The sequence below is a fragment of the Euprymna scolopes genome, chromosome 5, assembly GCF_053919585.1.
Source record: "Euprymna scolopes isolate OS-2025 chromosome 5, ASM5391958v1, whole genome shotgun sequence".
NCBI classification, from domain to species: Eukaryota; Metazoa; Mollusca; class Cephalopoda; order Sepiida; family Sepiolidae; genus Euprymna; species Euprymna scolopes.
The window spans coordinates 133,054,805-133,075,825 of NC_136486.1; the positions used below are offsets into that span (position 1 = coordinate 133,054,805).

The following is a 21,021-nucleotide window of genomic DNA, read 5'->3' on the forward strand; positions in this document are numbered from 1 at the left end:
CTGCTGCCTTAAATCCTTAAATGCCCCCCCCCATCCCTTTGGAATTGGCATAATTCGCCTGATCATGTTTTTATGTCTTCTATTTTGGGGGCCACACATTGAATTTAGGTGGAGAACAAAAGGAAACTGACATTCATGTAATTTTGAGCACAAGGAGAAAGAAATAAAGGGATGGTTTGTCCGTCTGTGACTATGGTGGTGACTGCTTGTCGTAGTCATCTGCAGATGCTCCTGTCTTCTAGTGATGGCAAAGGAAAGAATAATTCTTCCTTCATAACAGAAGAGCAACTTTTCTATTGATTTGACTCTTGCATCCATGAATGCCACAAATGTCGTTTTGCCCTTATATAATGGGAAAGATAATACCAGGAAATCTCTCTCCCAAATCACTTGCATTGATTCAGAACTTTTATTCTCCTTCCACACTCTTCTATTTTTAAAAATTAAGATTTAAAAATAGAATTTTGCAAGTTAATTACAGGATTGTTAGTCATTAAATTAATTGAACCAAATTATTATAAAACTCATTTTGAGATAATGTTGTCTTGATCTTTACATTATTGGAAGTAATACATGACTATTAATTTATTGCAGACTATTATCCTCATCTTTTCTTAGTTGTTTCACTACGTTTCGGCCAACTATTCCTTTGGCCTTTGTCAGGTGGTAAACACGACGGGATAGAAACTCCAAATCTAACTGTATTCTCAGCAATTACTGCCATCCATAGTTGGTCAAGTAAGCCTCTGGCCGGCTTTGGGTAGGATTGAAACTGCTATCTTCAGACAATTCTCACCTGGAACCGTAGATTCAACGCCCCTATCCACTGTGCCATGGGCCCCTTGTAACAAAATATAGAAAATTTTTTTTATTTTTACTTAAAACCAATAAACAAAGGAAGACTAAGCCAAATATAAACAAACATAATTTGTCAAAGCTAGACAGATGATTTAGTCAATATGGGTTAACTCCGGATTATACAAAGTAAATGGTAAAATCTATGCTTATGATAACTTAATGTGATCATCTGAAATATGCAAGAAATAGAAGACATTGGAAGTTATTTTGTTAAATGAGAATGTGTTGGTATTTTCGATTTTATGAATTAAGCAAAATATTTTTGTAATTATCATATTTTGGTGTGATTTTACTAGTGCCTTAATGTTAGTAAATCAATTTAAAAACTTAAGTTTAAAAAAAAAAAAAATGGAATATTTATTTATTTTTTTTTTTTTCAATTAGTAATCATGATTGGTCAGAGCTGTGATGTCTGATAATACCAAACACAAATTAGCATTTATATTTTTGCCAGAATTAGTTTCGTTTGTATGATCTCAAGATTCTATAAGGATGATTGCCGGTATGAATGTGTTTGATAGGATAATTGACAAGAGACTAACATGGATATCGTTACAATAGTTATTTTGATTTGCTACAACAGGAGAGAATGAAGAAAGTGTGTGTGTGTGTGTGTATGTAATATATATATATATATATATATATATATATATATATATATATATATATATATATATATATTAGAATGCAAGCGATGTATACAGTGTATATTTATATAGTTCCATAAATTCACTTTGTACTTAACTGTTAAAAGCTATCTGTTCTTGAAAACGGAATCTGACTCCTAATGATATGTTCTTGATATAAATTGGATTGCTCAATCATAATTCACAAAATAGAAAAATGTTCAGACAATGATGCATTTATATACTTCATTTTAATGTTTTCAAATAATTCTAAAATCTTCATATACCTCAGACATGTAAAACTTTATATACGACCAAACAATATTGTGCAACTGTCACTTTTAAGTTTTTTATTTTAAACTTTGTGCCTTAACTCTCGTCTCATCACATGCTAATCCTCCCACCTTTTCTCGTCACTGTTTTTGTTAGGCTAAGCCTACAGCAGAGACTATTGTGCTGAATCACTAACTTGCTTTCCTGTTAATGCCTTGATAAAGAGATGCAATTGCTTTTGTCTCTTCTGCTTGCTCCCATAATGGTGAATGTTGAAAAAGGTGTAGGCATAGGAAGTTCTGATATCTATTGTGACGTGTATTCTTGCTATGTGTGTAATTATAAGGCTGGGCCCAACGTTGCTTAACTTGGTGATTTATCGAGAACTCATGTCATCATGGTTATGCCATATCATGGGTGACTATTTGGGAATATCAAGTACTATATGCTGGAAGGCACCAGCTTTTGCGTCTCGCCTGACACTGGATCAGGCTGGTTGGGACGAGAGTGAGGCTGGCTCTGCACAAACCAGCTTCACTTTAAACAAACTCCTAATGCATGTTCATCCTTGGAATGATCGGATGTCTTCATAGTTCTGCTGGACAACTTTATTTGAATTTTAATGAAATTAATTAATTAAAAATTAAAGCTATCAAATATACTTTAAGTAATTGAAAAAAGACTTACATTTTTCTTTTAAAATATAAAAGATTAATGTGCATCCATATGATTTTCAATTGAATATAGAATTGTTCATAACATTAGTGATTCGGGTTGCAGGAAGATGATTTCAGACTGATATTGGTAATAAAGGAATGATCAAAATGTTAAAAGCCGATTGGAATTTTTTTTTCTTTTTTTTTTACATATATAATAGTACATAAACCTCTCTCCAATCAAAAACTAATGAAAAATATGTAAGAATTATATTTTTTCACTAAGTTTTGATTGGAAAACTATTTCATTCACTAGTACCGGCGAAAATCTATATATATATAAAAGCGAAAATGTGTGTATGTTCGCTTTTTGTGTATGTCCAAGAAAGGCTTTTTTCCGAGAAGCGATCGGTCGGCTCGCTTAAGACTTTTTATATTACATCTAAATGATAATATCTACGAGTCGCCTGTCTATTTAATTTGCCTGAGTTTGAAAAGCTAAATATACAACATTTTTCGATCGCCGCGTGTGGATTGGGCTTTTTCGTATAATAATAAAAGCAGAACGAAGCTTAAAACATTGTTCCCGGTGCGATCACCGGGAACGTCCAAAAGCAATCCGCTTTGATGACTTATATCTAACAATTGCGATTCAATTTGGACAATCCCCTTTTTTATGGGGAGCTGCCCCCCCCCCATTTTGAAAAAACTAAAAAAAAAAGTTGCCCTGCAGTAATAAAATACTGCCCCGCAGTCAGTTGACCTCAAGTCATTAAGTACGGGCACCTGCCAATTCTTAATATTTAAATAAATTCAAACATGTTTCTGTTACTATTTCGTGGTGGCCCAGTGGTTAACATCGCACTTTTTTTCTTTTTTTTTTTTTCCCCATACTTTACTTTCCAACTTCGCCTCAAGGGTTCGGGTTCGATCCTTCATACTTACCTACCAAAACTTTATTTTACCCCGACACAAACACCCGGGCAACGATTTTTTTTTTTATTCTTTTGTTTTGATTTACTCAAAACCACACACACCTCCAAACCCCCGGGCAATACCGGGTACTCCCGCTAGTCTACTTATAAATATAAAACATTCATTTTTATAAACCATTTACTCGGGTTAAATTATTCAATCAACATTATTTAAAAATCTATTTAAAGCAGTTTCTTTCTATTTAATCTAAATCCTATATTACTGCCCGTTTTCATAATCCTGTTGATGTTTGTTAGTACAGTGACCTTGCTGTGTCTTATTGATGGGACCATTGCCAAATTTTTTTTTTTTTTTTTTTTTTTTTTTTTTACTTATGGAGTTTATTTACCAAACTGCATCTAAACTTGATCAATCCATGTATTTTGAAAATATAGTTTTTCACTACTTAAAAAAAAAAATAATGAATTGATTTTCACCTTTGCATATTCCAGAAAGCTCAGATAGGGAAAATGAGTTTATGAACCATAATTAAATTACCCTTTAACAAAACAAAACTACGCTAATTTTTTTTTTTTTCTTTCAGGTTTAAAAGGGTGATTAGAGTTAGAAACCGGCTTTGATTTTTTTTTTTTTTTTTTTTTTTTTTTACCGCTTGTTTTGATAGAAATATTCTGATTGAAATAATACATTTAGTTTTTAAATTTTTATAACCTTATTCTTATGGAGAAGAAAAAAATCTTATGATTCAATGAAGCTTTATCTAAATTAACAAATGCAAAAGTTTTTTTTCTCCCTTTAAATTAACGGCTTACGCTTTGACATGAGTTTACAAACTACACACACATATTTCAACCATCCATAAACGGCTTTTGGTATTGCTAATTTAAGTTTCTAATAAATTATTCTGTAATATACGTCTGTAATTTGCATTGTTATACTTATATACAATTATTTATTTATTTTTTTTATTTTACAACAGTAAAACATTGTCACCATGATGCTGTGAACAGATATTGCACTAGACTGATCTGAGTAAAAAAAACAAAACAAAGAACTATAAAAAGTTATGACTATTCATTTTTAGTAAAAAAAAAACAAACTTTAATTTTATTTTAATCGTGTAGTATCAGATCTCATAAGACCGTCATTCCAAAAAATTACCCTTTTTTTGGGTGGGGTGGGTGCTAATTCTCCCAGGTATTACATTTTTTTTTTGAGTGGTGGGTATTGTATTTATCATTCTCTGACATTTTTTGTATTTTGCTTAATGTTCATTCGTCATCCTGTCGTTATCTCCTTTGGAGATCGGTGTTATGTTCATTCACTATATTTTCCCAGATTAGAAAAATATCTAATTGGAGTTGCATATTGCTAGGAGTCAAGAAATATAAGGGATAAAATTTTATCTTTATACTCTGCATTACTAAGAATTAACTTTTTATATTAACACCACAGAATTGCCGGCACCCGGTTGTCCCAAACTTTATTTGAACATCATTACAAGTAGGAAAAAGTAATTCCGTGTCTAGACGAAAGTGCTTGTTTAACAGAAGAGTGAATGTGGTCTTGTATTTTTCTGAGCTTTGTAATAGACTGCGTCTGCTAATGTTGACATTTTTATAGTGAATCCTTATCTGGCTATCAGACAAGTTGCTTCTATTTCTGCTTGGATGAGAATCAAAATATTTAGATCAATTACTCATACTGCATTTATTGATACATGCGAGATATATTTAATTTTTATTTTTATTTTTTTTTTATAAACTATTCCAAATTTTAAATGACCAAACTAATGGCATCTGATAACTTAAAATGTCTTGTTTTTATATATATATATATATTCCTCATCTTGACAGTTTTCTTGTCATTTGTGTTTTCACCTATTCTCTCCTTGTGTTTGCCATCATATATGGCACTTTTTTTTTCCCCCCTTTCTTTTGCTGCATTGTGCTGCCCATGTGACACAAATCAATATCTACCCTGATCTCTTCTTCCCAACTTCTCTCGGGTGTATATACATTCTCTGCTGCTACAGGCAGATGATCTAAGTCTCTTATCGAGCATTACGATGTTGCTACAGGTTTTCAGGCTCCAATATTAATGTCTTGCCGTATAGAATGGCCACACGTGGCCCACTGAATTCCAAGCCACTTCAAGAAATAATCTGCCAACATGTCTTGGAAGAAATGGTAATTTTTTATTTTTATCTTGTGCTAATTCCTATATAATGCACTTATTTCCATTCTAATATTCGTTGACTTTAAAATCATCTTAAAATAGATTGTACTTTTATTTTTAGAATGCAAGTTTGTACTTTGTATTGATTAATGAATATTTTACTATAATGTGCATTATGTCCAATAAGAACCTCTTAGCTTTTCATAGTCCTTTTTTTTTTTTTTTTTTTCCTGAATTGCAACTAAATTATTCTTATGCAAAGATATTTCATGGGAGTGTTTCAGCTTTTATAAACTTACTGTGATTTAAAAAAAAAAAAAAAAAAAAAAAAAATTAAATAAAATTAAAATTTTTATTATTTTTAAAGCGTTTTAAATTCCCAGAACAACTTTTTATAAATTTTATATACAGCTATATCCACATTGATGCTGAGTTCCATGAGTTTACCAAACTTGAGCAACTTTGACTCTGTTCTGTTCTTAGATACGTTACCATTTTGGAATATGTGGCTTGGTTAATGGAGGGCTGATGACAATGTACAAAATGTCTTGTGATCCGTGCCTTCGGACACTGGTCTACTGACAGATTGATTTCTGCAAATTATAAATTTTAGATTTCAACTAACAAGTTGAATTAGTACAGTTTGGACATTTTTTTTTTCTCAATCTGTTATATCTCATTTCATTTTCAAATATTTCTTGGTGATTCTTGTCCTTTCATTTCCTAGTCTTATTTTACTGCTAAAACTACTTTTCTGTAATTTTTATAAATTTATCTTGACCCCCCCCCCTCCCGAAAAAACCTTCATGCAAAGTATGCCTTAGAAATTCTGTAAACAAACAGTTTTAAAAAATTCACTTTAATTTCTGTAAAACTTTGTTAAACATAAGTTGTATCATTGATTTCTTTTAGAATGACGCATATTTTTATCCGGTCTTTATCAAAGGTGCTATTTTCTTTCATTATCGGACTGAATAAAACTAAAGATTCTGTACAGTTATTTGCAACATTAGCTATATATAAACTAGGTGCATTTTAGAATTTTTGAAGCATAAAAATAAGCATTTCTACCTGGTCATGGTTGATGGAATAAAGACAATCCACCCTTGTGTATTAAATATGAATTAAGTTTGAAATTCCATATAGGTTCCAGAGTTAGTTAAGATTCTAAAGTTTAATTTTTTTTTCACAAATGTGAAAAGATGCATCTTAAAAGTTGGTTTGCATTGATTGAGATGTGAATATAACAATGAGGATTTGAATAATCCAAATGCATATTTTTTTTTAAATTTCAATTCATTGCATTTGAATTCTTATTTAGTAATAAATTCCTGATATTCTTGCATTAAACTTTTGTGCTGAAGTCAAATGTTTTCATTTAAAACAATCTACTTGTGTTGATTTTAACTAAAAGCAATATTAGTTATGTTGCAGTTAAATATTATTACATGAAACAATTCATTATTTGAAATCCACCATTAATTGTAACAAGAACGACTGCAGTTACTTCCCTTGACTTGCACTGTTTATAATGTGCAATTTATTTCGAAAACTGTCATTAATAATTTTCTACTTATTGTTTTTGTAATTTTTGGATGTTACCAATTTCGTCATGACAATTCAGTATATACCATTGGTTTTAATGAAATTCGATTTTTCTTTTTTCTTTTTTCTCTAAAGAGCCCCCCCCCACCACCATAAACCTCACTAAAACTTGTAAGCACTTGATTATTCTAGAAATATATACATGTATTACTAATGCAGATGTGATGGCTGAAGCCAAAATTATTGAATTTCTATATTTCCATTTGAAAGTTGGGATAGTGTATGTTTTGATGTCATGATACTATCTGCAAAGGCATTACCTCCTCCTTTTGAGAGGGAGCAATATAGTATGTTTGTCAGACAAATCTACCAGATATTTTTATTTATTGTTGTACCACTTACCCAAGCATTCTCTCATACGTTGGGTAGCATGTTTCATATATATACAGGGTGGAATAAATTCGTCACCTTAAAGAAAACAACACTACAGCTTTATTTTAAAACTTATTGAAAAAATCAATTCAGGTAACATGATTATAGTAGAGCTGACATCTATTCTATGTAGCAGTCTTTAGCTTCGATCACCACTTTGATAGGGGTCCAAAACTGGGAGCATGCCTTTTCCACAAGTGCAGGCGGGAGCTCAATAGATAGTAGCAATCAGGCTGGCTTTGGTGTTGTGGGAGGTCACGTTGGAAATGTTCTTGACATATGACCAAATGAAGTAGTCCAGGAGGAGGGGGGGGGCAATGAGAGAAGGGTACAAAGTCGTAGCACTCCTTCTGAAACCTGGATCTCTGGACTTTTGGGCTGGTGCAATCCTGCTGTCACACCAGGGTCTGCCAGTGGCAACCTAATTACATGAGGGGATCTACACTCTTCAGAACATCTAGTAGCATTACAAGTTGATTTTTAAATTTATTTTATCAACGTGCATGGAAAGGGCTATGTAAAAGATGCTTGAAACCATTTGAATTATGCAAATATCATCAGTAGTTCAAAAGTTATGAGAATTTTAAGTGCCAAAATTTAGGCTTTTCTGTGGACGCTTTCTTTAGAAAAAGTGGCCTAAATTACGAACCTCAACATTTCAAGAAATTTGGTAATTTCACTACCATTTAATTTCCAAGCTATTCTCATGGAATTTGGCACTCTTATGTAAAATTGTGTGCTCTTTCTGATTATGCAGTCAAATCTGATGTATCTCTTTACCATAAGCTATAAATTATAAATTAAGATGTACAAATTTCAGTTTTTTTAAAAAAATTTTATTTTTTTAAACTGTTGCATGGTATCATACAGTGGGTATCTATTCATGAACAAAACTAAGTATTATAGTCGTATTTAAATATAGCTTTATTGAGAATAGGCATTTTCCTGCCTCCTCACCAAAGGAGAGCTTAGTCTGGGGTGTAGCCATAGAATGCCTAAAGAGCATTCATGGCCAGTATTTACTACTCCCCTCAAAGAAAAAAAAAAAATTAAGTAGATATGAATTTATCTCGGATATAAATCAAAAATTGGGGTTGTATTACTGTACACATAGATTCGAAAAAGTTGTCAAAAAACAAATATATAACAAATGTTATCAAAGGCAAGATAAGTTACTTTTCTACCAAACTGGATATATTTTTTGTTTTTATTCAATGTAACATATTTATTCAGCTCGAAAAACATGCAGTGTTTACCGATGTATTGGACAATTCAAAATGGCAGCCGACTCTCTCTTAAACACGGTAAGTTCGGGAAAAGGTGTTATGAATAATAAACTAGACAAAATACTATTAAAAAAAACACTGAATATATGTTAACCTATGTCACGGTAATATATATTGAGCGAATTTCTAACAGTATTTTGTCTAGTTTATTATTTATAACACCATTTCCCGAACTTACCGTGTTTAAGAGAGTCGGCCACCATTTTGAATTTTCCAATACATCGGTAAATACTGCATGTTTTTCGAGTTGAATAAACATGTTACATTGAATAAAAACATGAAAATTATATCCAGTTTGGTAGAAAAGTAACTTATCTTGCCTTTGATAACATTTATTTGTTATATATTTGTTTTTTGACAACTTTTTCGAATCTGTGTACAGTAATACAAACCCCGAAAATTTTTCATAGATTTTGGATTTCTGTAAAAGATGGAAATTCTCATAGTTGACCATTTTGGGACCAGTTCAACTTTCAATTTTGTAATCCTCTCTATCTGGCCCAAAATATACCCCTATTTTCTGAGATGCAACTATAAATCGTACTCTGCATGAATCCTTGATGTAACTTTCACAGTACCAGGATACCAGGAATCCTGATAAGCAACAACTACATATTCACCAGTTGGTCATTTTCGTCATTTCTATTCAGTTGTTTTACTGAAAATTCAACTATGTAAAGAAAGAAATAAAATGGTAATTTTTTACCTTGTTTCCACCTTAACCTTTAAATTGATTACTTTTATAGGTTTTAGGGTATGCTGAAAATGAATATCGCATTTAAATTTTCTGCAAATAAGTAGTTTTTCGGATATTAAGCAATGTCATTTCTTATGTAATTGTTGGTGGCCATCTTGGTACGTATGAGCGCAACCCCCTGAGAAACTATGTGCAAATGCACGTACCAAGATGGCCATGAGCAATAACATAAAAAATGACATTGCTTAATATCCGGAAAGCTACTTATTTGCAGAAAACTTAAATGCGATATTCGTTTTCAGCATACTGGAAAACCTTAAGGTTTTTTTTTTTCTTTTAAGAAAAAATGTTATGGTGGAAACAAAAAGTAAAAAAAATTTACAATGCATCACAATGAAATTCTTTATCGGACTGCCTAATTATTTGATATCTCCATTTAAAAAAAAAAAAAAAAAAAAAAAAAAAAAAAAAAATGGGTTTGTCTTACAAATTCGAAAAAATGGTTTTGACAATTAGTTAAAATTCAAGTTTCACGATATGTTTTAATTTTTAGGTGAAAGTACAGAATAGTTAAAACACCCTTCCTTCCCCATGTTAAGAATGGGTTTCTAAATAACGTTATTTCAGTATGGTAGCATAAGTGCACAAATACCTTTTTATTTATATAATTTTTTTTTTTTTTTTTTTTTTTTTTTACAATAACAGAAACGCATGTACTTAGTCCATTTTGTTTTTAACACTTAACTTTTTAGTACTAAAAGCGTTAAAAACTACAAAATAGTATTGTTTGGAAATCAAATTTGATAACTTAAATAATTTTTTGAAATTGACAAACTAAAAAACGAAACTGATTTTTTCCGCTTTCGTTTTGAAGCAGAAAGTGTTGTTTTAAGTCATCTGAGCGCATAGCAAGCCGTTTTCCCTAAACGGATTTGAATTTCTATAAAAGATAACATTTTAAAGAAATTTCTGCACAATTAATAATTATCAAATATTTACATATTATATATAAAAATAATTCTGAAACTATTCCCTACTAGAATTTCAGCCTAGCGTTGCCTGGGTGTTTGGATGTGTATGTTGAGCAAAAAAAAGCGGTCAATTTTTTTAACTTTGACCCCCTATTATGACCCCCTTAACATTTTATTGTTTTGGGCTCAAATTAAGTTAGATTCATGCACAAGGAACCTATATCTAAAATTTTAAGTGTTTAGACCAAAAATTGGCAGAGGAGTTTGGTAGAGTTCTCAAAGGTCAAATCGTTGAACTTTGACCCCCTTAACAGCCAAATTTCTGTCCGAAAACGGATTATAAAGATTTTCCCAAATCTCAGTACTCTGTATATCAAATTTCGAGTCTGTAGACTGAAAATTGATAGTTATTGCCTAGGAAAATGTAGACAAGTTCACTTATATATGAAAATGGGATGATATATACAGATTTCTTTTCAATTTTGAAATATTTTTTGTCAACTTTACTCGGTCGTAACTTTGTTTCCTGTGGTCATAAAAATATAAATCAAAATCCACTAGAGATGGACTTCTATGCTTATATAGCCTGCAAAATTTCAGCCATATCCAATCAAATTTAACCCCGCGCATATGTATCCAAATGTAATGTATGAAATGTAAACATGGAAAAAGTTTCCCTTTTGCTGTCATCATTTTTTTTTTTTTTTTTTTTTTTTTTTTTCTCATTTTTAACTTGGAGCATAAAAACATTGAATGCATAAAAAAAAAATAAACATCATTGGAATGCTTATTCTATTTGCCCAGCAATGTAATTCTTTTAAAAATTAACCGACAAATAAAAGATGACTTGTTGAAGCACATTAGGTATGTAATATTGCCGATGTCCATGAAAATACAGCATACGCTTGTAATGCTACATCTAGATACACTTTGTTGACTTTCAAGCAGACTTTGAAGATGTGAGGTGGCATGATGTGGCCCTCACATGAAACCACACCGAAGACTATAACCGTGGCCAGAAACTTTGAACTCTGCCCTCAAGCATTGAACTGTCCGGGTTTGCATTTTGAAGGTGCTGGCAGTGGTCCTGTTGTCATAACTTGGATCGGTAGAAAGCATGAGTTGTACAGTGGCGTATCTCTGATCTTGCTCGTTGAACATGATAGAAGGATCCTATCACTCTTGGGATTCGTACATGATTGGCCAACTAATAGATAACCTGTTTTTTTTTTTTTTTTTTTTTTTTTGGAATCGTGTCATCTTTTCTAGGGCAACAATTTTATCGTTCCACTCTGTATATGTATTACTAGTAAAAATGAAAGTGAGCATAATTTTGCTCATATATCATAACTTTCTTTTAGAAATTTTCAAAATTATTCCAATGAATATTAAGAATTTTCAAATTTTAGATTTTAAAAATCAATATTTTGTTTCTAATTTTTCAGACTGCTGCAGCAATCCTATTTTATGGAGGAGCCTGGATTTTCAAAACCTATCATCACTTTGACCAATTAACTACAGCCAACATCACTCTCATCCCAGCCAGTATCCTTATTGGTGTTGGCATTGTACTATTCATTGTCGGTGTTGTAGGTATAATTGCAGCAGGCAAGGAGAATCGCTGGCTTTTAGCAGCTGTAAGTAAATGATTTTTAATTTTCAATTAGTTACAAAAAAAATATGCTTGTATAAAAATTGTCAATTTTTATGTAAAATTCAAGGCAGTAAATTGGTATGATTTTTATTGTTAGTATTTAAAAAAATTTTTTTTTTTTATCCAGTATTCACAAGACTGCATAATTGTTCACATCCGTAATGAAAAAAAAAAGTAGACATAGCATGAAAGTTGTTGGATGCTACTTCACCACTTCCAAAGTTCATAAAGGAGTTTGTTCATAAAGCTATTTATTCTTCCCCTTAATAGAATTCGGCAATAATTAAATTTTCTTTTGTAAATAAGGAATCCATTTAACTTGTAATTTCATTTCTAATTCTAGTATCTTCATAAAATTATATGTATATTTACAATTTAATTTTTATTATGGACTAGATGATTTCTGATCCATTTGCTAAACATTAGTACTTATTTTTAAAATTGCCTCTAAACAAGGCACATTGTCACTTGGAAGTAAGGCGAATATTATTTAGGCCATATCTACAGAGGCAATATGTAAAAATTGAGTTGTGAAATCTGTTCACATTACATTTAAATTTTTGCAAGTTAGTACAGTAGAGGAAATGAGGGAATTCTGAAGTATCAGTTTATGAAAAACTACTAGAATTGAAGGCTTTTTGGCATCTAGGAATCTGTGTAGTGGAAGGGTTGGATTTTGCTGTTTGCTATCTTAGTCTGGAGTATTTACATAGAGGGTGTACAATTGCTAAGATTATAAGTACATTCCATTAAAGTATTTGTAAAATCGGCACAGGGATACAATATTCCAGCGATGCTACACAGGTTAGTTTGGTTGATAATCTAACCTAATAAGTCTTGTGCTCTTTCTTGGACCATGTCTAAAAGACTAGTGGTAGATGCATCAGCCAAAAAGCTGTGATATTACTCGAATAGTGACTTTGTAAAGGTACAGGATACTGTCAAGTGTGATGAGTTTTTTAGCAGAGGAAAGCCCACCTTCTTGCCAATATCTTAAATGTATTTGTTTCAATTCATGTTGCCTATGAATGTTGAGTCGGAATTTGCATGAGGATCTCTTTGGTAGTGGTATTAGTCATCGTATTTGTGTGTAGGAATTATGCATAAATATATGCATATTTACTTAACCAATTGTGAAAGTAAATAGATATTTTAAAATGGGGGTCGACGGCTCATTTGATCCTGTGGGACAGATCATGTTATGACAGGTCACGGGTCAGACAAAGACCTTTTTAATGAAATATAATGGAAAATTACATGTGCAAACATCCGTCAATATAAATATTTAATTTTATTATAAAAATAAACATTGAGAAATCAGAAAAACAAGATGTAAAATTAAACCATGCCTAACAAAAATTAGTTTTTCTCAAGGAATGTCAAAACGAGAACAATCACCTGAAGCGAAATGGATAAAATTATGAAGTGTATGTTTGAAACTAATTGAAAAGATAAAAACATGACCCACTGAAAAATTGCGGCAACGTATGTGTGGTAGGGGTATGCGATGAAGGCGCTGCTGAAGGAAAAAATAGACAGCAGATTAATACCTTATTCCTGTGAAGCTGTCTCTGCTTAATGTCTGTCACTTGTCAGTCGGTTCAATTGACTTAATTTTTTTTTATACAGAAATGGAGATGGTTGGGTTTTAATTTTTTTAATGTTTTTTTTTTGTCTTAGTTTTTAAATTCTGTTGGGTGTATCAGGAAGATAACGGCAGACTTTTAAAAACTTTTGGTCAAGTCTTGATTCTAATGTTAAAATGGTTATTGGTAATCAGGCTTGCGGGCTGGTCAAAATGTCTTCGCAGGTCATATCTGGCCCACAGACCATAGGTTGCCAACCCTTGTTTTAAAAGTACAGTGAAAGAATAAACTTGCTGCTTTCAATTTAAATATTGATTCTAATGTTGACACATTTGTGAAATCTAATGTTAGTCTTTGAATCTTTCTTGCACTCTTTATTTACATCATACACTTCACTCAACTATTATGCTGTTACTACTTCATCCAGTCTTCCCATCACCATCCAAAACTTTAAATACCCAACCAATCAAGATTATCAGTTCTAACACATAGAAATTATAATTTTCTTAATGAAATTTTTTTCTGTACGGTTCTTACAATTTTTCCTTTTAGTGATATTGTCCCGATGTTGCCCATATATTGTTGGTCATAAATAATTTTGAATATAGTCAGGTTACAATTTTTTCCTTGAAAGTGAAAAATAACCGGTTAAGTATAAAACAAAACTTAGTTTGGTGTCTTAGAACACTTCATAATCACAGGCAGTTGAAAAAAAAAAAAAAAGGCAAAATGTTTTAACAATTCAAAAAAAAAAATTGATTTTAAATCTTAAATACTAATCTTATACCAATAAGAATAAACACTAATTTTTAATGTTTAAACCAGTTTTAAATACATTTTTCAGACTATATTTTGGTTATTTTATAGATATGATTCATTATCAGGTTTTGCATGCACACAAGTTTTTATACAAGGTGGTCACCGCTTATCAAGGCCCGGAAGCCACTCAGGGATAAGGGTTATTGCATGTACCGTACGTTAGTGTTGAGATTTGATAAGTGTCTTACTTAAGGGAACGGTTCATCAGGAATTTGTTTATGTTGGACTTGAAGACACCCAGGTTGTAGTCAGGTGGGAAACAGGCAGACGGAACAGTTCCACGGGTGTGCACTTCTAAGAAAGAAGCTTTGTTCATGGAATCTACGTTTTGGTTTTGGTACAGATAAAGAGTGGGGGAAATTTTTGACAGTGGTTTCAGCTAGACAGGCGCTCCTTGTAAAAGATTGGTGAGGGGGGCAGATTGGAGCTCAGACGAGCACTTACCATGGAAGTAACGATAAAACAAAGACAGGCTCGCAACATCTCTCCTGTGGGAGAGGTTGCAGTGAAGAGAAAAGGGCATCCCCCACTAAGCTATGAAACCTATTTTGTACTCTGTCAAGGCAGGATAGGCTTTTCTTTTTTTTTTTTTTTTTTTTAAGCAGCTCCTGCCCAGATGTGGCAACAGTACTCCATCCTTGGACTTACTTGGCTTTTATATAGATAGAGAATTGCATCAGCAGTGAGATATCTTCTGGAGCGGTAGAAGGATCCTACCATTTTTCCAGTGACCTTGGCAATAGACTTGATGTATGTGTTCCATTTCATATCAGGAGTAAAGGTCAAGCCCAGAAGCTTATCAAAACATGGAGCTTCCTCTAGACAAGACATCCATTTCAATTGATGCCAGATGGGGATCAGAGCGTTGATAATGTAAAGATAGGAGCTTGATTTTAGATAAGTAACCAGCCACCTCTTCCCCCACTGTACCACGTGCTTGAGATCAGTTTTATCAATAGTAAAGACATCAAGCATAAGTTATCTTTCCATGATGGAACAAACTGAAATGGAGAGTATCTATTAAATTTTCTCCTTGAAAACAACTTACAATGCATGAATACCCGTTTTCAGAAAAGGCCCGGTAAGCTCTGGACCCATCAATCCCCAAATAGACAAGGCACAACTGGACTATCTTTTTATGAATAAGAAGTGGATCAATAGCTATCATAACTGAAGCTTAAAGCAGTTTCTATGGTGTCTATTAATCATAGGATTGTAACCTCTAAGTTGAAGTTAAGTCTACGAGTGAGCAAAACTAAAAAATCATCTAGACAACCCTAAAATTGGTCAACGTTGTCACATGACAATCAGATCAGAGATTCATATTCGAACTGCGAAACAGATTTGATGCTTTACAAGCACAAGAGCAGGAACCACCTATGAACACTTCGTTAGATTGCAGCAAAGTGTATACCTCTGAAGCCCAAGGTAAAGCCAAAAGTACCGTGGGGAAAATGAAAAAATAATATCGAAACGAGAAAAGTTAAGACATAATCAAAAAGCAACATAAATACCCTACTCAACAGAATACAAAATTAAGGAAGCAGGCGCTTCAAGAGCTTAGTATGATGTACCTATCAGAACAACAGAAGTATGTTCAAGAACAAATAGATTGAATCCAGAATGCAGCAGATAACAAACCATCATATCTGGCTTGGCAAGTAGTAAATGAGATATCTGGGCGCAAACGACCTGCCAAAGCTAAGTTAAAGGCAAACACTCCGGAAAATGTATGTTTGAAATGGAGAGCACATTTTGAAAAGCTACTCTGAAACGAACCAGAAGTGACAGACCAACCAATTCAGCCGATTGTTGTACAGGAACTCCATATTGAGAAGGGTGATTTTACAATAGAGAAACTTTACTAAAGACCAAGAATCGTAAAGCTGCAGGTTTAGATAACATACCTCCTGAAGTATGGAAGATAGGTTGCTTCAGTGACATCCTTAATTCATGCAGTTAAAGTTATTCATATATGGAGGGAAGGATGCATACTTCCTTTCACCAAGAAGGGTGACCTAAGCATACCAAGCAACTACAGAAGAATAATACTCACTCCAATTCGAGCAAAAATTTACAATGCCATGCTTCTCAACCGTATCCAACCAAAGGTTGAAGAAGTGCTCAGGAAGAACCAAAATGGATTTAGAAAGAATCGCTCTACTACTAGTCAAATAGTTAGACTAATTGAAGGAGTCAAATCCAAAAACATTGAGGCAGTCATGATCTTTATAGATTTCTCCAAAGCATTCGACTCCGTACATAGAGGAAAAATGGCCAGCATATTAAAAGCATCTGGCATTCTAAATGAAGTCATTAATGCTATCATGATGCTATATGAGCACACTTGAACAATGGTCAGGTCGGCAGATGGGGACACTGAATTTTTCAACATCCGCACTGGGGCTCTACAAGGAGATACTCTTGCCCCTTTTCTTTTCATTGTCTGTCTTGACTTTGTACTTTGCACCTCGGTTGATATACACACGCTAGGCTTCATCCTAAATGAATCCAGAAACAGACGTCCTCAATCAGCACACATAACTGATGCAGATTACGCAGACTATATTGCTTTGTTCGCGAACAACACTGCTGATGCACAAACAGTTACATAAGCTAGAAAAGTCTGCAAATGACATTGGTCTCCGCATTAATGCGGAGAAGACAAAGTTTATGACTTTCAATGTGAAAGAGATCAGGGCTCTGGTTGGATCAATACTGAAAGAAGTCGCTGAGTTTACTTATCTGGGCAGCAACATAGTTTCCACAGAGAGAGATAGCGAAATTCGCATCTCAAAAGCATGGCCCGCATTGGATGGGTTGCATTCTGTATGGACTTCGGGACTAACCAACAAACTGAAAAGGCAGTTCTTCAGGACGGTGGTAGTCTATCCTTGTTTACGGTGCTACAACCTGGACACTCACCAAAAGATTGGAAAGAAAACTAAATGGCACATACACCCGTATGCTACGAACAGTATTAAATATATCTTGGCAAAATCATCCCACGAAGCAGCAACTTTATAGCAACCTATGAGGGGCGTGCAATAATAATATCCCTGACCCACTTCCCATAGCAGTAGAGCAACGATGCTTGGTTGGCACAGTTATTAGTCTTTCTCTACATAGGAACCACCCAGAGTTATGCATTTCTCCCATTGTTTGATGCAGCTCTGGAGACCGTTTTTGTAGAACACCCCAGGTTGGTCCTGCAACCACGACGGGACTTCAGAAATCAAGGCTGCATCATCTGGGAAACACTTTCCTTTCAAAAACGACTTCATGGCTGGGAAGAGGTGAAAGTCAGGGTGCAAGGTCACGAGAGTAGGGAGGATGGGGAAGGATTTCATAACCACACACCCGTGCTTCTGATCTGGCGACATGCGAGTTGTGGACCGGAGCATTGTCCTGCAGGAGGAGGGTACCTTTGCTGATCTTGCCCTGCCTCTTGATTTTGATAGCTTCCTTTAATTTCCTCAAAAGTGAAGCATAATAGGCTCCTGTAATTGTGGTAACCTTTGCCAGGAAATCTGTCATTACTATTCTGTCCTGGTCCCAGAAGACTGTGAGCATGACCTTGCCAGCAGAAGATTGCATCCTTCCCTTCTCTGGAGGTGGTGAGTCCAAGTGCTTCCACTCCATTGACTGGGCTTTGGTCTCTGGATCATAGTGATGGATCCAGATTTTATCCTGTGTAATCAGTCTTTTGAAAAACGTTGACTTCTCTTCTTGGCACATCTCCAAATTCATCCTCGAGCACTCAATGTGTTCTCACTTCTGGAATAGTGTGAGCAACCTGGGCATCCATCTGGCAGACACCTTATGCAAATGGTCATGAATGATAGTTCCTACAGACCCTGTACTAATCTTGACATCTTGGATTATTTGGCGAATAGTAATGCGCTGATCTTCCAAAATGGCAGCCTCAACTTGGACAGATGCCTCATTAATGGCAGAAGGGGGCAACCAGGTCTGGGAGCTGTTTCCACAGACATCCAGCCATGTTTGAATTCACGATGCCAGTGTTTTACAAGGTCATATGATGGGGCATTATCACCATAAGTTTCTTTCATTTCATCAAGTCTCCTGTGGTGTGTCCTTTCAAATACCTGGTGCTACCAGATCAGACTGTCCTTTGGCTTCCTGAGACAAAATGCACCTACATTGACGTTTTTTGTTTTCTGATCTTTTTTGTAAAACTTAATTTTGTTTTGTAAAACCAAAAACAGCCCCTCTCCCTTTCTCTCTCCCTCTCGTTTTTATTTTATCCTCCACTCCCAGACCCTGTCGGTGGAGTATCAGAATACCCCGACTGCCCTCCTGCAGAGAGTAAAAGTCTCTCAGTGGGGCCACCTGTTAGCCATAGGTGGCGACCCGTAATGCCTTAGAACGGGATCCTGGTGGCTGAGTACCTCATGACCTCGGAACCAAATGGCCATGAGTTAGCAACACTCCACTTTGACCCTTACTTCGGCTAGACGGGCGGTCGGGCAGGCTCGACCCGATCAACTGGCTAGTCATGACAATCCCTAATAATAGTAAACCCCCACAAAAAGAAATACAAACACATTACACTTATATATAAAAAAAAAAGAAAAAACACACATACTATCGTGTAGAGAGGAAGTAGTTTTGTCCTGTATTCGCATAGGACATGCACACATAACCCACTCCTTTCTGCTAAAAAAAAGACCCTCCAGAATGTGTGGCATGCCAAGAACCCTTTACTGTAAAACACTTTCTTTTGGATTGTGGCAACCTTGAGCATATCCGGCAGAACTATTACGTTAACAATTTGAAAGAACTATTTAAAAAAAGTCAATCCTAACAAAATACTAACATTCCTAAAAAAAAAAAAAAAAAAAAAGCCAATTTATACAAAAGAATATAATTTTACCCGATCCAACTTCACCCCCACCAAAAAACAAAACAAACCACCTAATGACCCAAAAAGGCTGACTGAATAAGTTAAAATATCTAACAAAAAAAAAAAAATGGACCCCTGCCTTAAATAACCAAAAGAAAAAAAGGTTGATATGCCGTAAAACCCAACTTAACCTAACCTTTCAAATACAAAAACCGGATCACTGCTCTACATTCAACAGGCTCCATTTTACACCTGACTCAGTTCAAACACCTGTAAAACAGAAACCACAATTAGTTCAGAGCTGTAATTTGCCACCTAACCCGTAGAGAAATAAATCATTGCACATGCAAAATTTCAGCTAGATTAGACAACTGGAAGTGGGTCAATGGCATTACTTATTGCACGCCCCTCGTACCTGCTATATCTAATACCATCAGAGAAAGGCGCCTATGATTTGCTGGTCTAAGGAGCAAGCATGAATTGGTGGTTGATGTATTGCTATGGACTCCACAACACGGAGGCGAAGCAAAGGACGACCTAGATCCACTTACATCCAGCAAATAGCACATGACGCCAACTGTGAACCTGAAGATCTGAGGCAGCTGATGGAAGACACGGAAACTCTGGAGAGGAAGAGTCACATTGGTCCGGGCAAAGAGCCCGTTATGATGATGAAACTATCTGTTGGGATGCTAAAAACAAATACTACACTTTGAATTGTTTGGAGAAAATATATTTTCTAATTTTAAACACAAAGTTATTAAAATGTGAGGAAATGGGGTCATTAATCATCCTTGGTTCAAGATAAATGTAAATCCTGCTCTTAACTAGAATCTTAATCACCACAATATACTAAGGGTTGCTCTACTCAAGATAACCCCAAATTTGTTTGAAATTTTATTTTTTCATAAATATATCTACAAAGAATTTACTGGAATTAAACTGGAGACAGAACAAAAAAAGAAAAAATCTTTAATTAGTAAGACTACTAATCTTTTCTAGATAATAGACAACCTACTGTTTTCCAGTTCATTCAGAACAAAAAACAAGCAGCTCTAAATGGGAGTGAAATCTGAGTGGGAAAGAAAAAAAAACTAAGTTGGAGAATGACACTTTTTAAAAATCGGAATGTAGTCTTATTCTTTTGCATTTGATCTTAATTTTTCAGCTGGTGCTTGAATAACGTGATCAGATCTTGACCAGCAAAAGATTTGGTCTTTTCTAAGATGAAACATTTGCACCACCCTTCACACTATGGCCAGGATTGTGAAAAACTTAATTTGTCTGCCACCACACTGGTTTCACAATTATTGCTTACTAGGATATTTTTAGCAGCATAGGTTGCTTGGGATGGATATGAATTGCCACCTTGTTGAGTTACCTCTAGAATCACCAGAGTTTGCAGCATTGGAAGAAAGTGATTAGGTTTTTCTTTCAGTGTTGCAGCAGGGATACTCGGGTGAATCTTCCATTTTTGGAACTGTTGTATAGCATTGAAGTGTAACAGTTCCTGGTCAGAACTGTTAGTATGATCTATACCTGGTGCCAAATGCCATTTGAAGCAGATCCTCTTAATTGCATAATGAGCAAATTGTAAGCAGCCTCTTTCCCTACTAATTCCTTATGGAATTTCTTTC

At 34.3% G+C, this 21,021-nt stretch overlaps 1 protein-coding gene across 2 annotated transcripts in view; it reads left to right on the plus strand.

Annotated features, from left to right (window-relative positions):
- Positions 1–21,021, plus strand: part of LOC145276978 (tetraspanin-3-like) — a 59,869-nt gene that overhangs the window by 17,042 nt on the left and 21,806 nt on the right. Inside the window, exons 1-2 of one of the 2 annotated variants that reach the window (XM_080128545.1) lie at positions 5,356–5,538; positions 11,904–12,095. In XM_080128545.1, the coding sequence (XP_079984671.1) occupies positions 5,467–5,538; positions 11,904–12,095 (264 nt within the window). In that variant the 5' untranslated portion in view covers positions 5,356–5,466. Of the gene's footprint in view, positions 1–5,355; positions 5,539–11,903; positions 12,096–21,021 lie in introns of those variants that run through there. The other variant, XM_080128546.1, reaches the window with a different exon arrangement.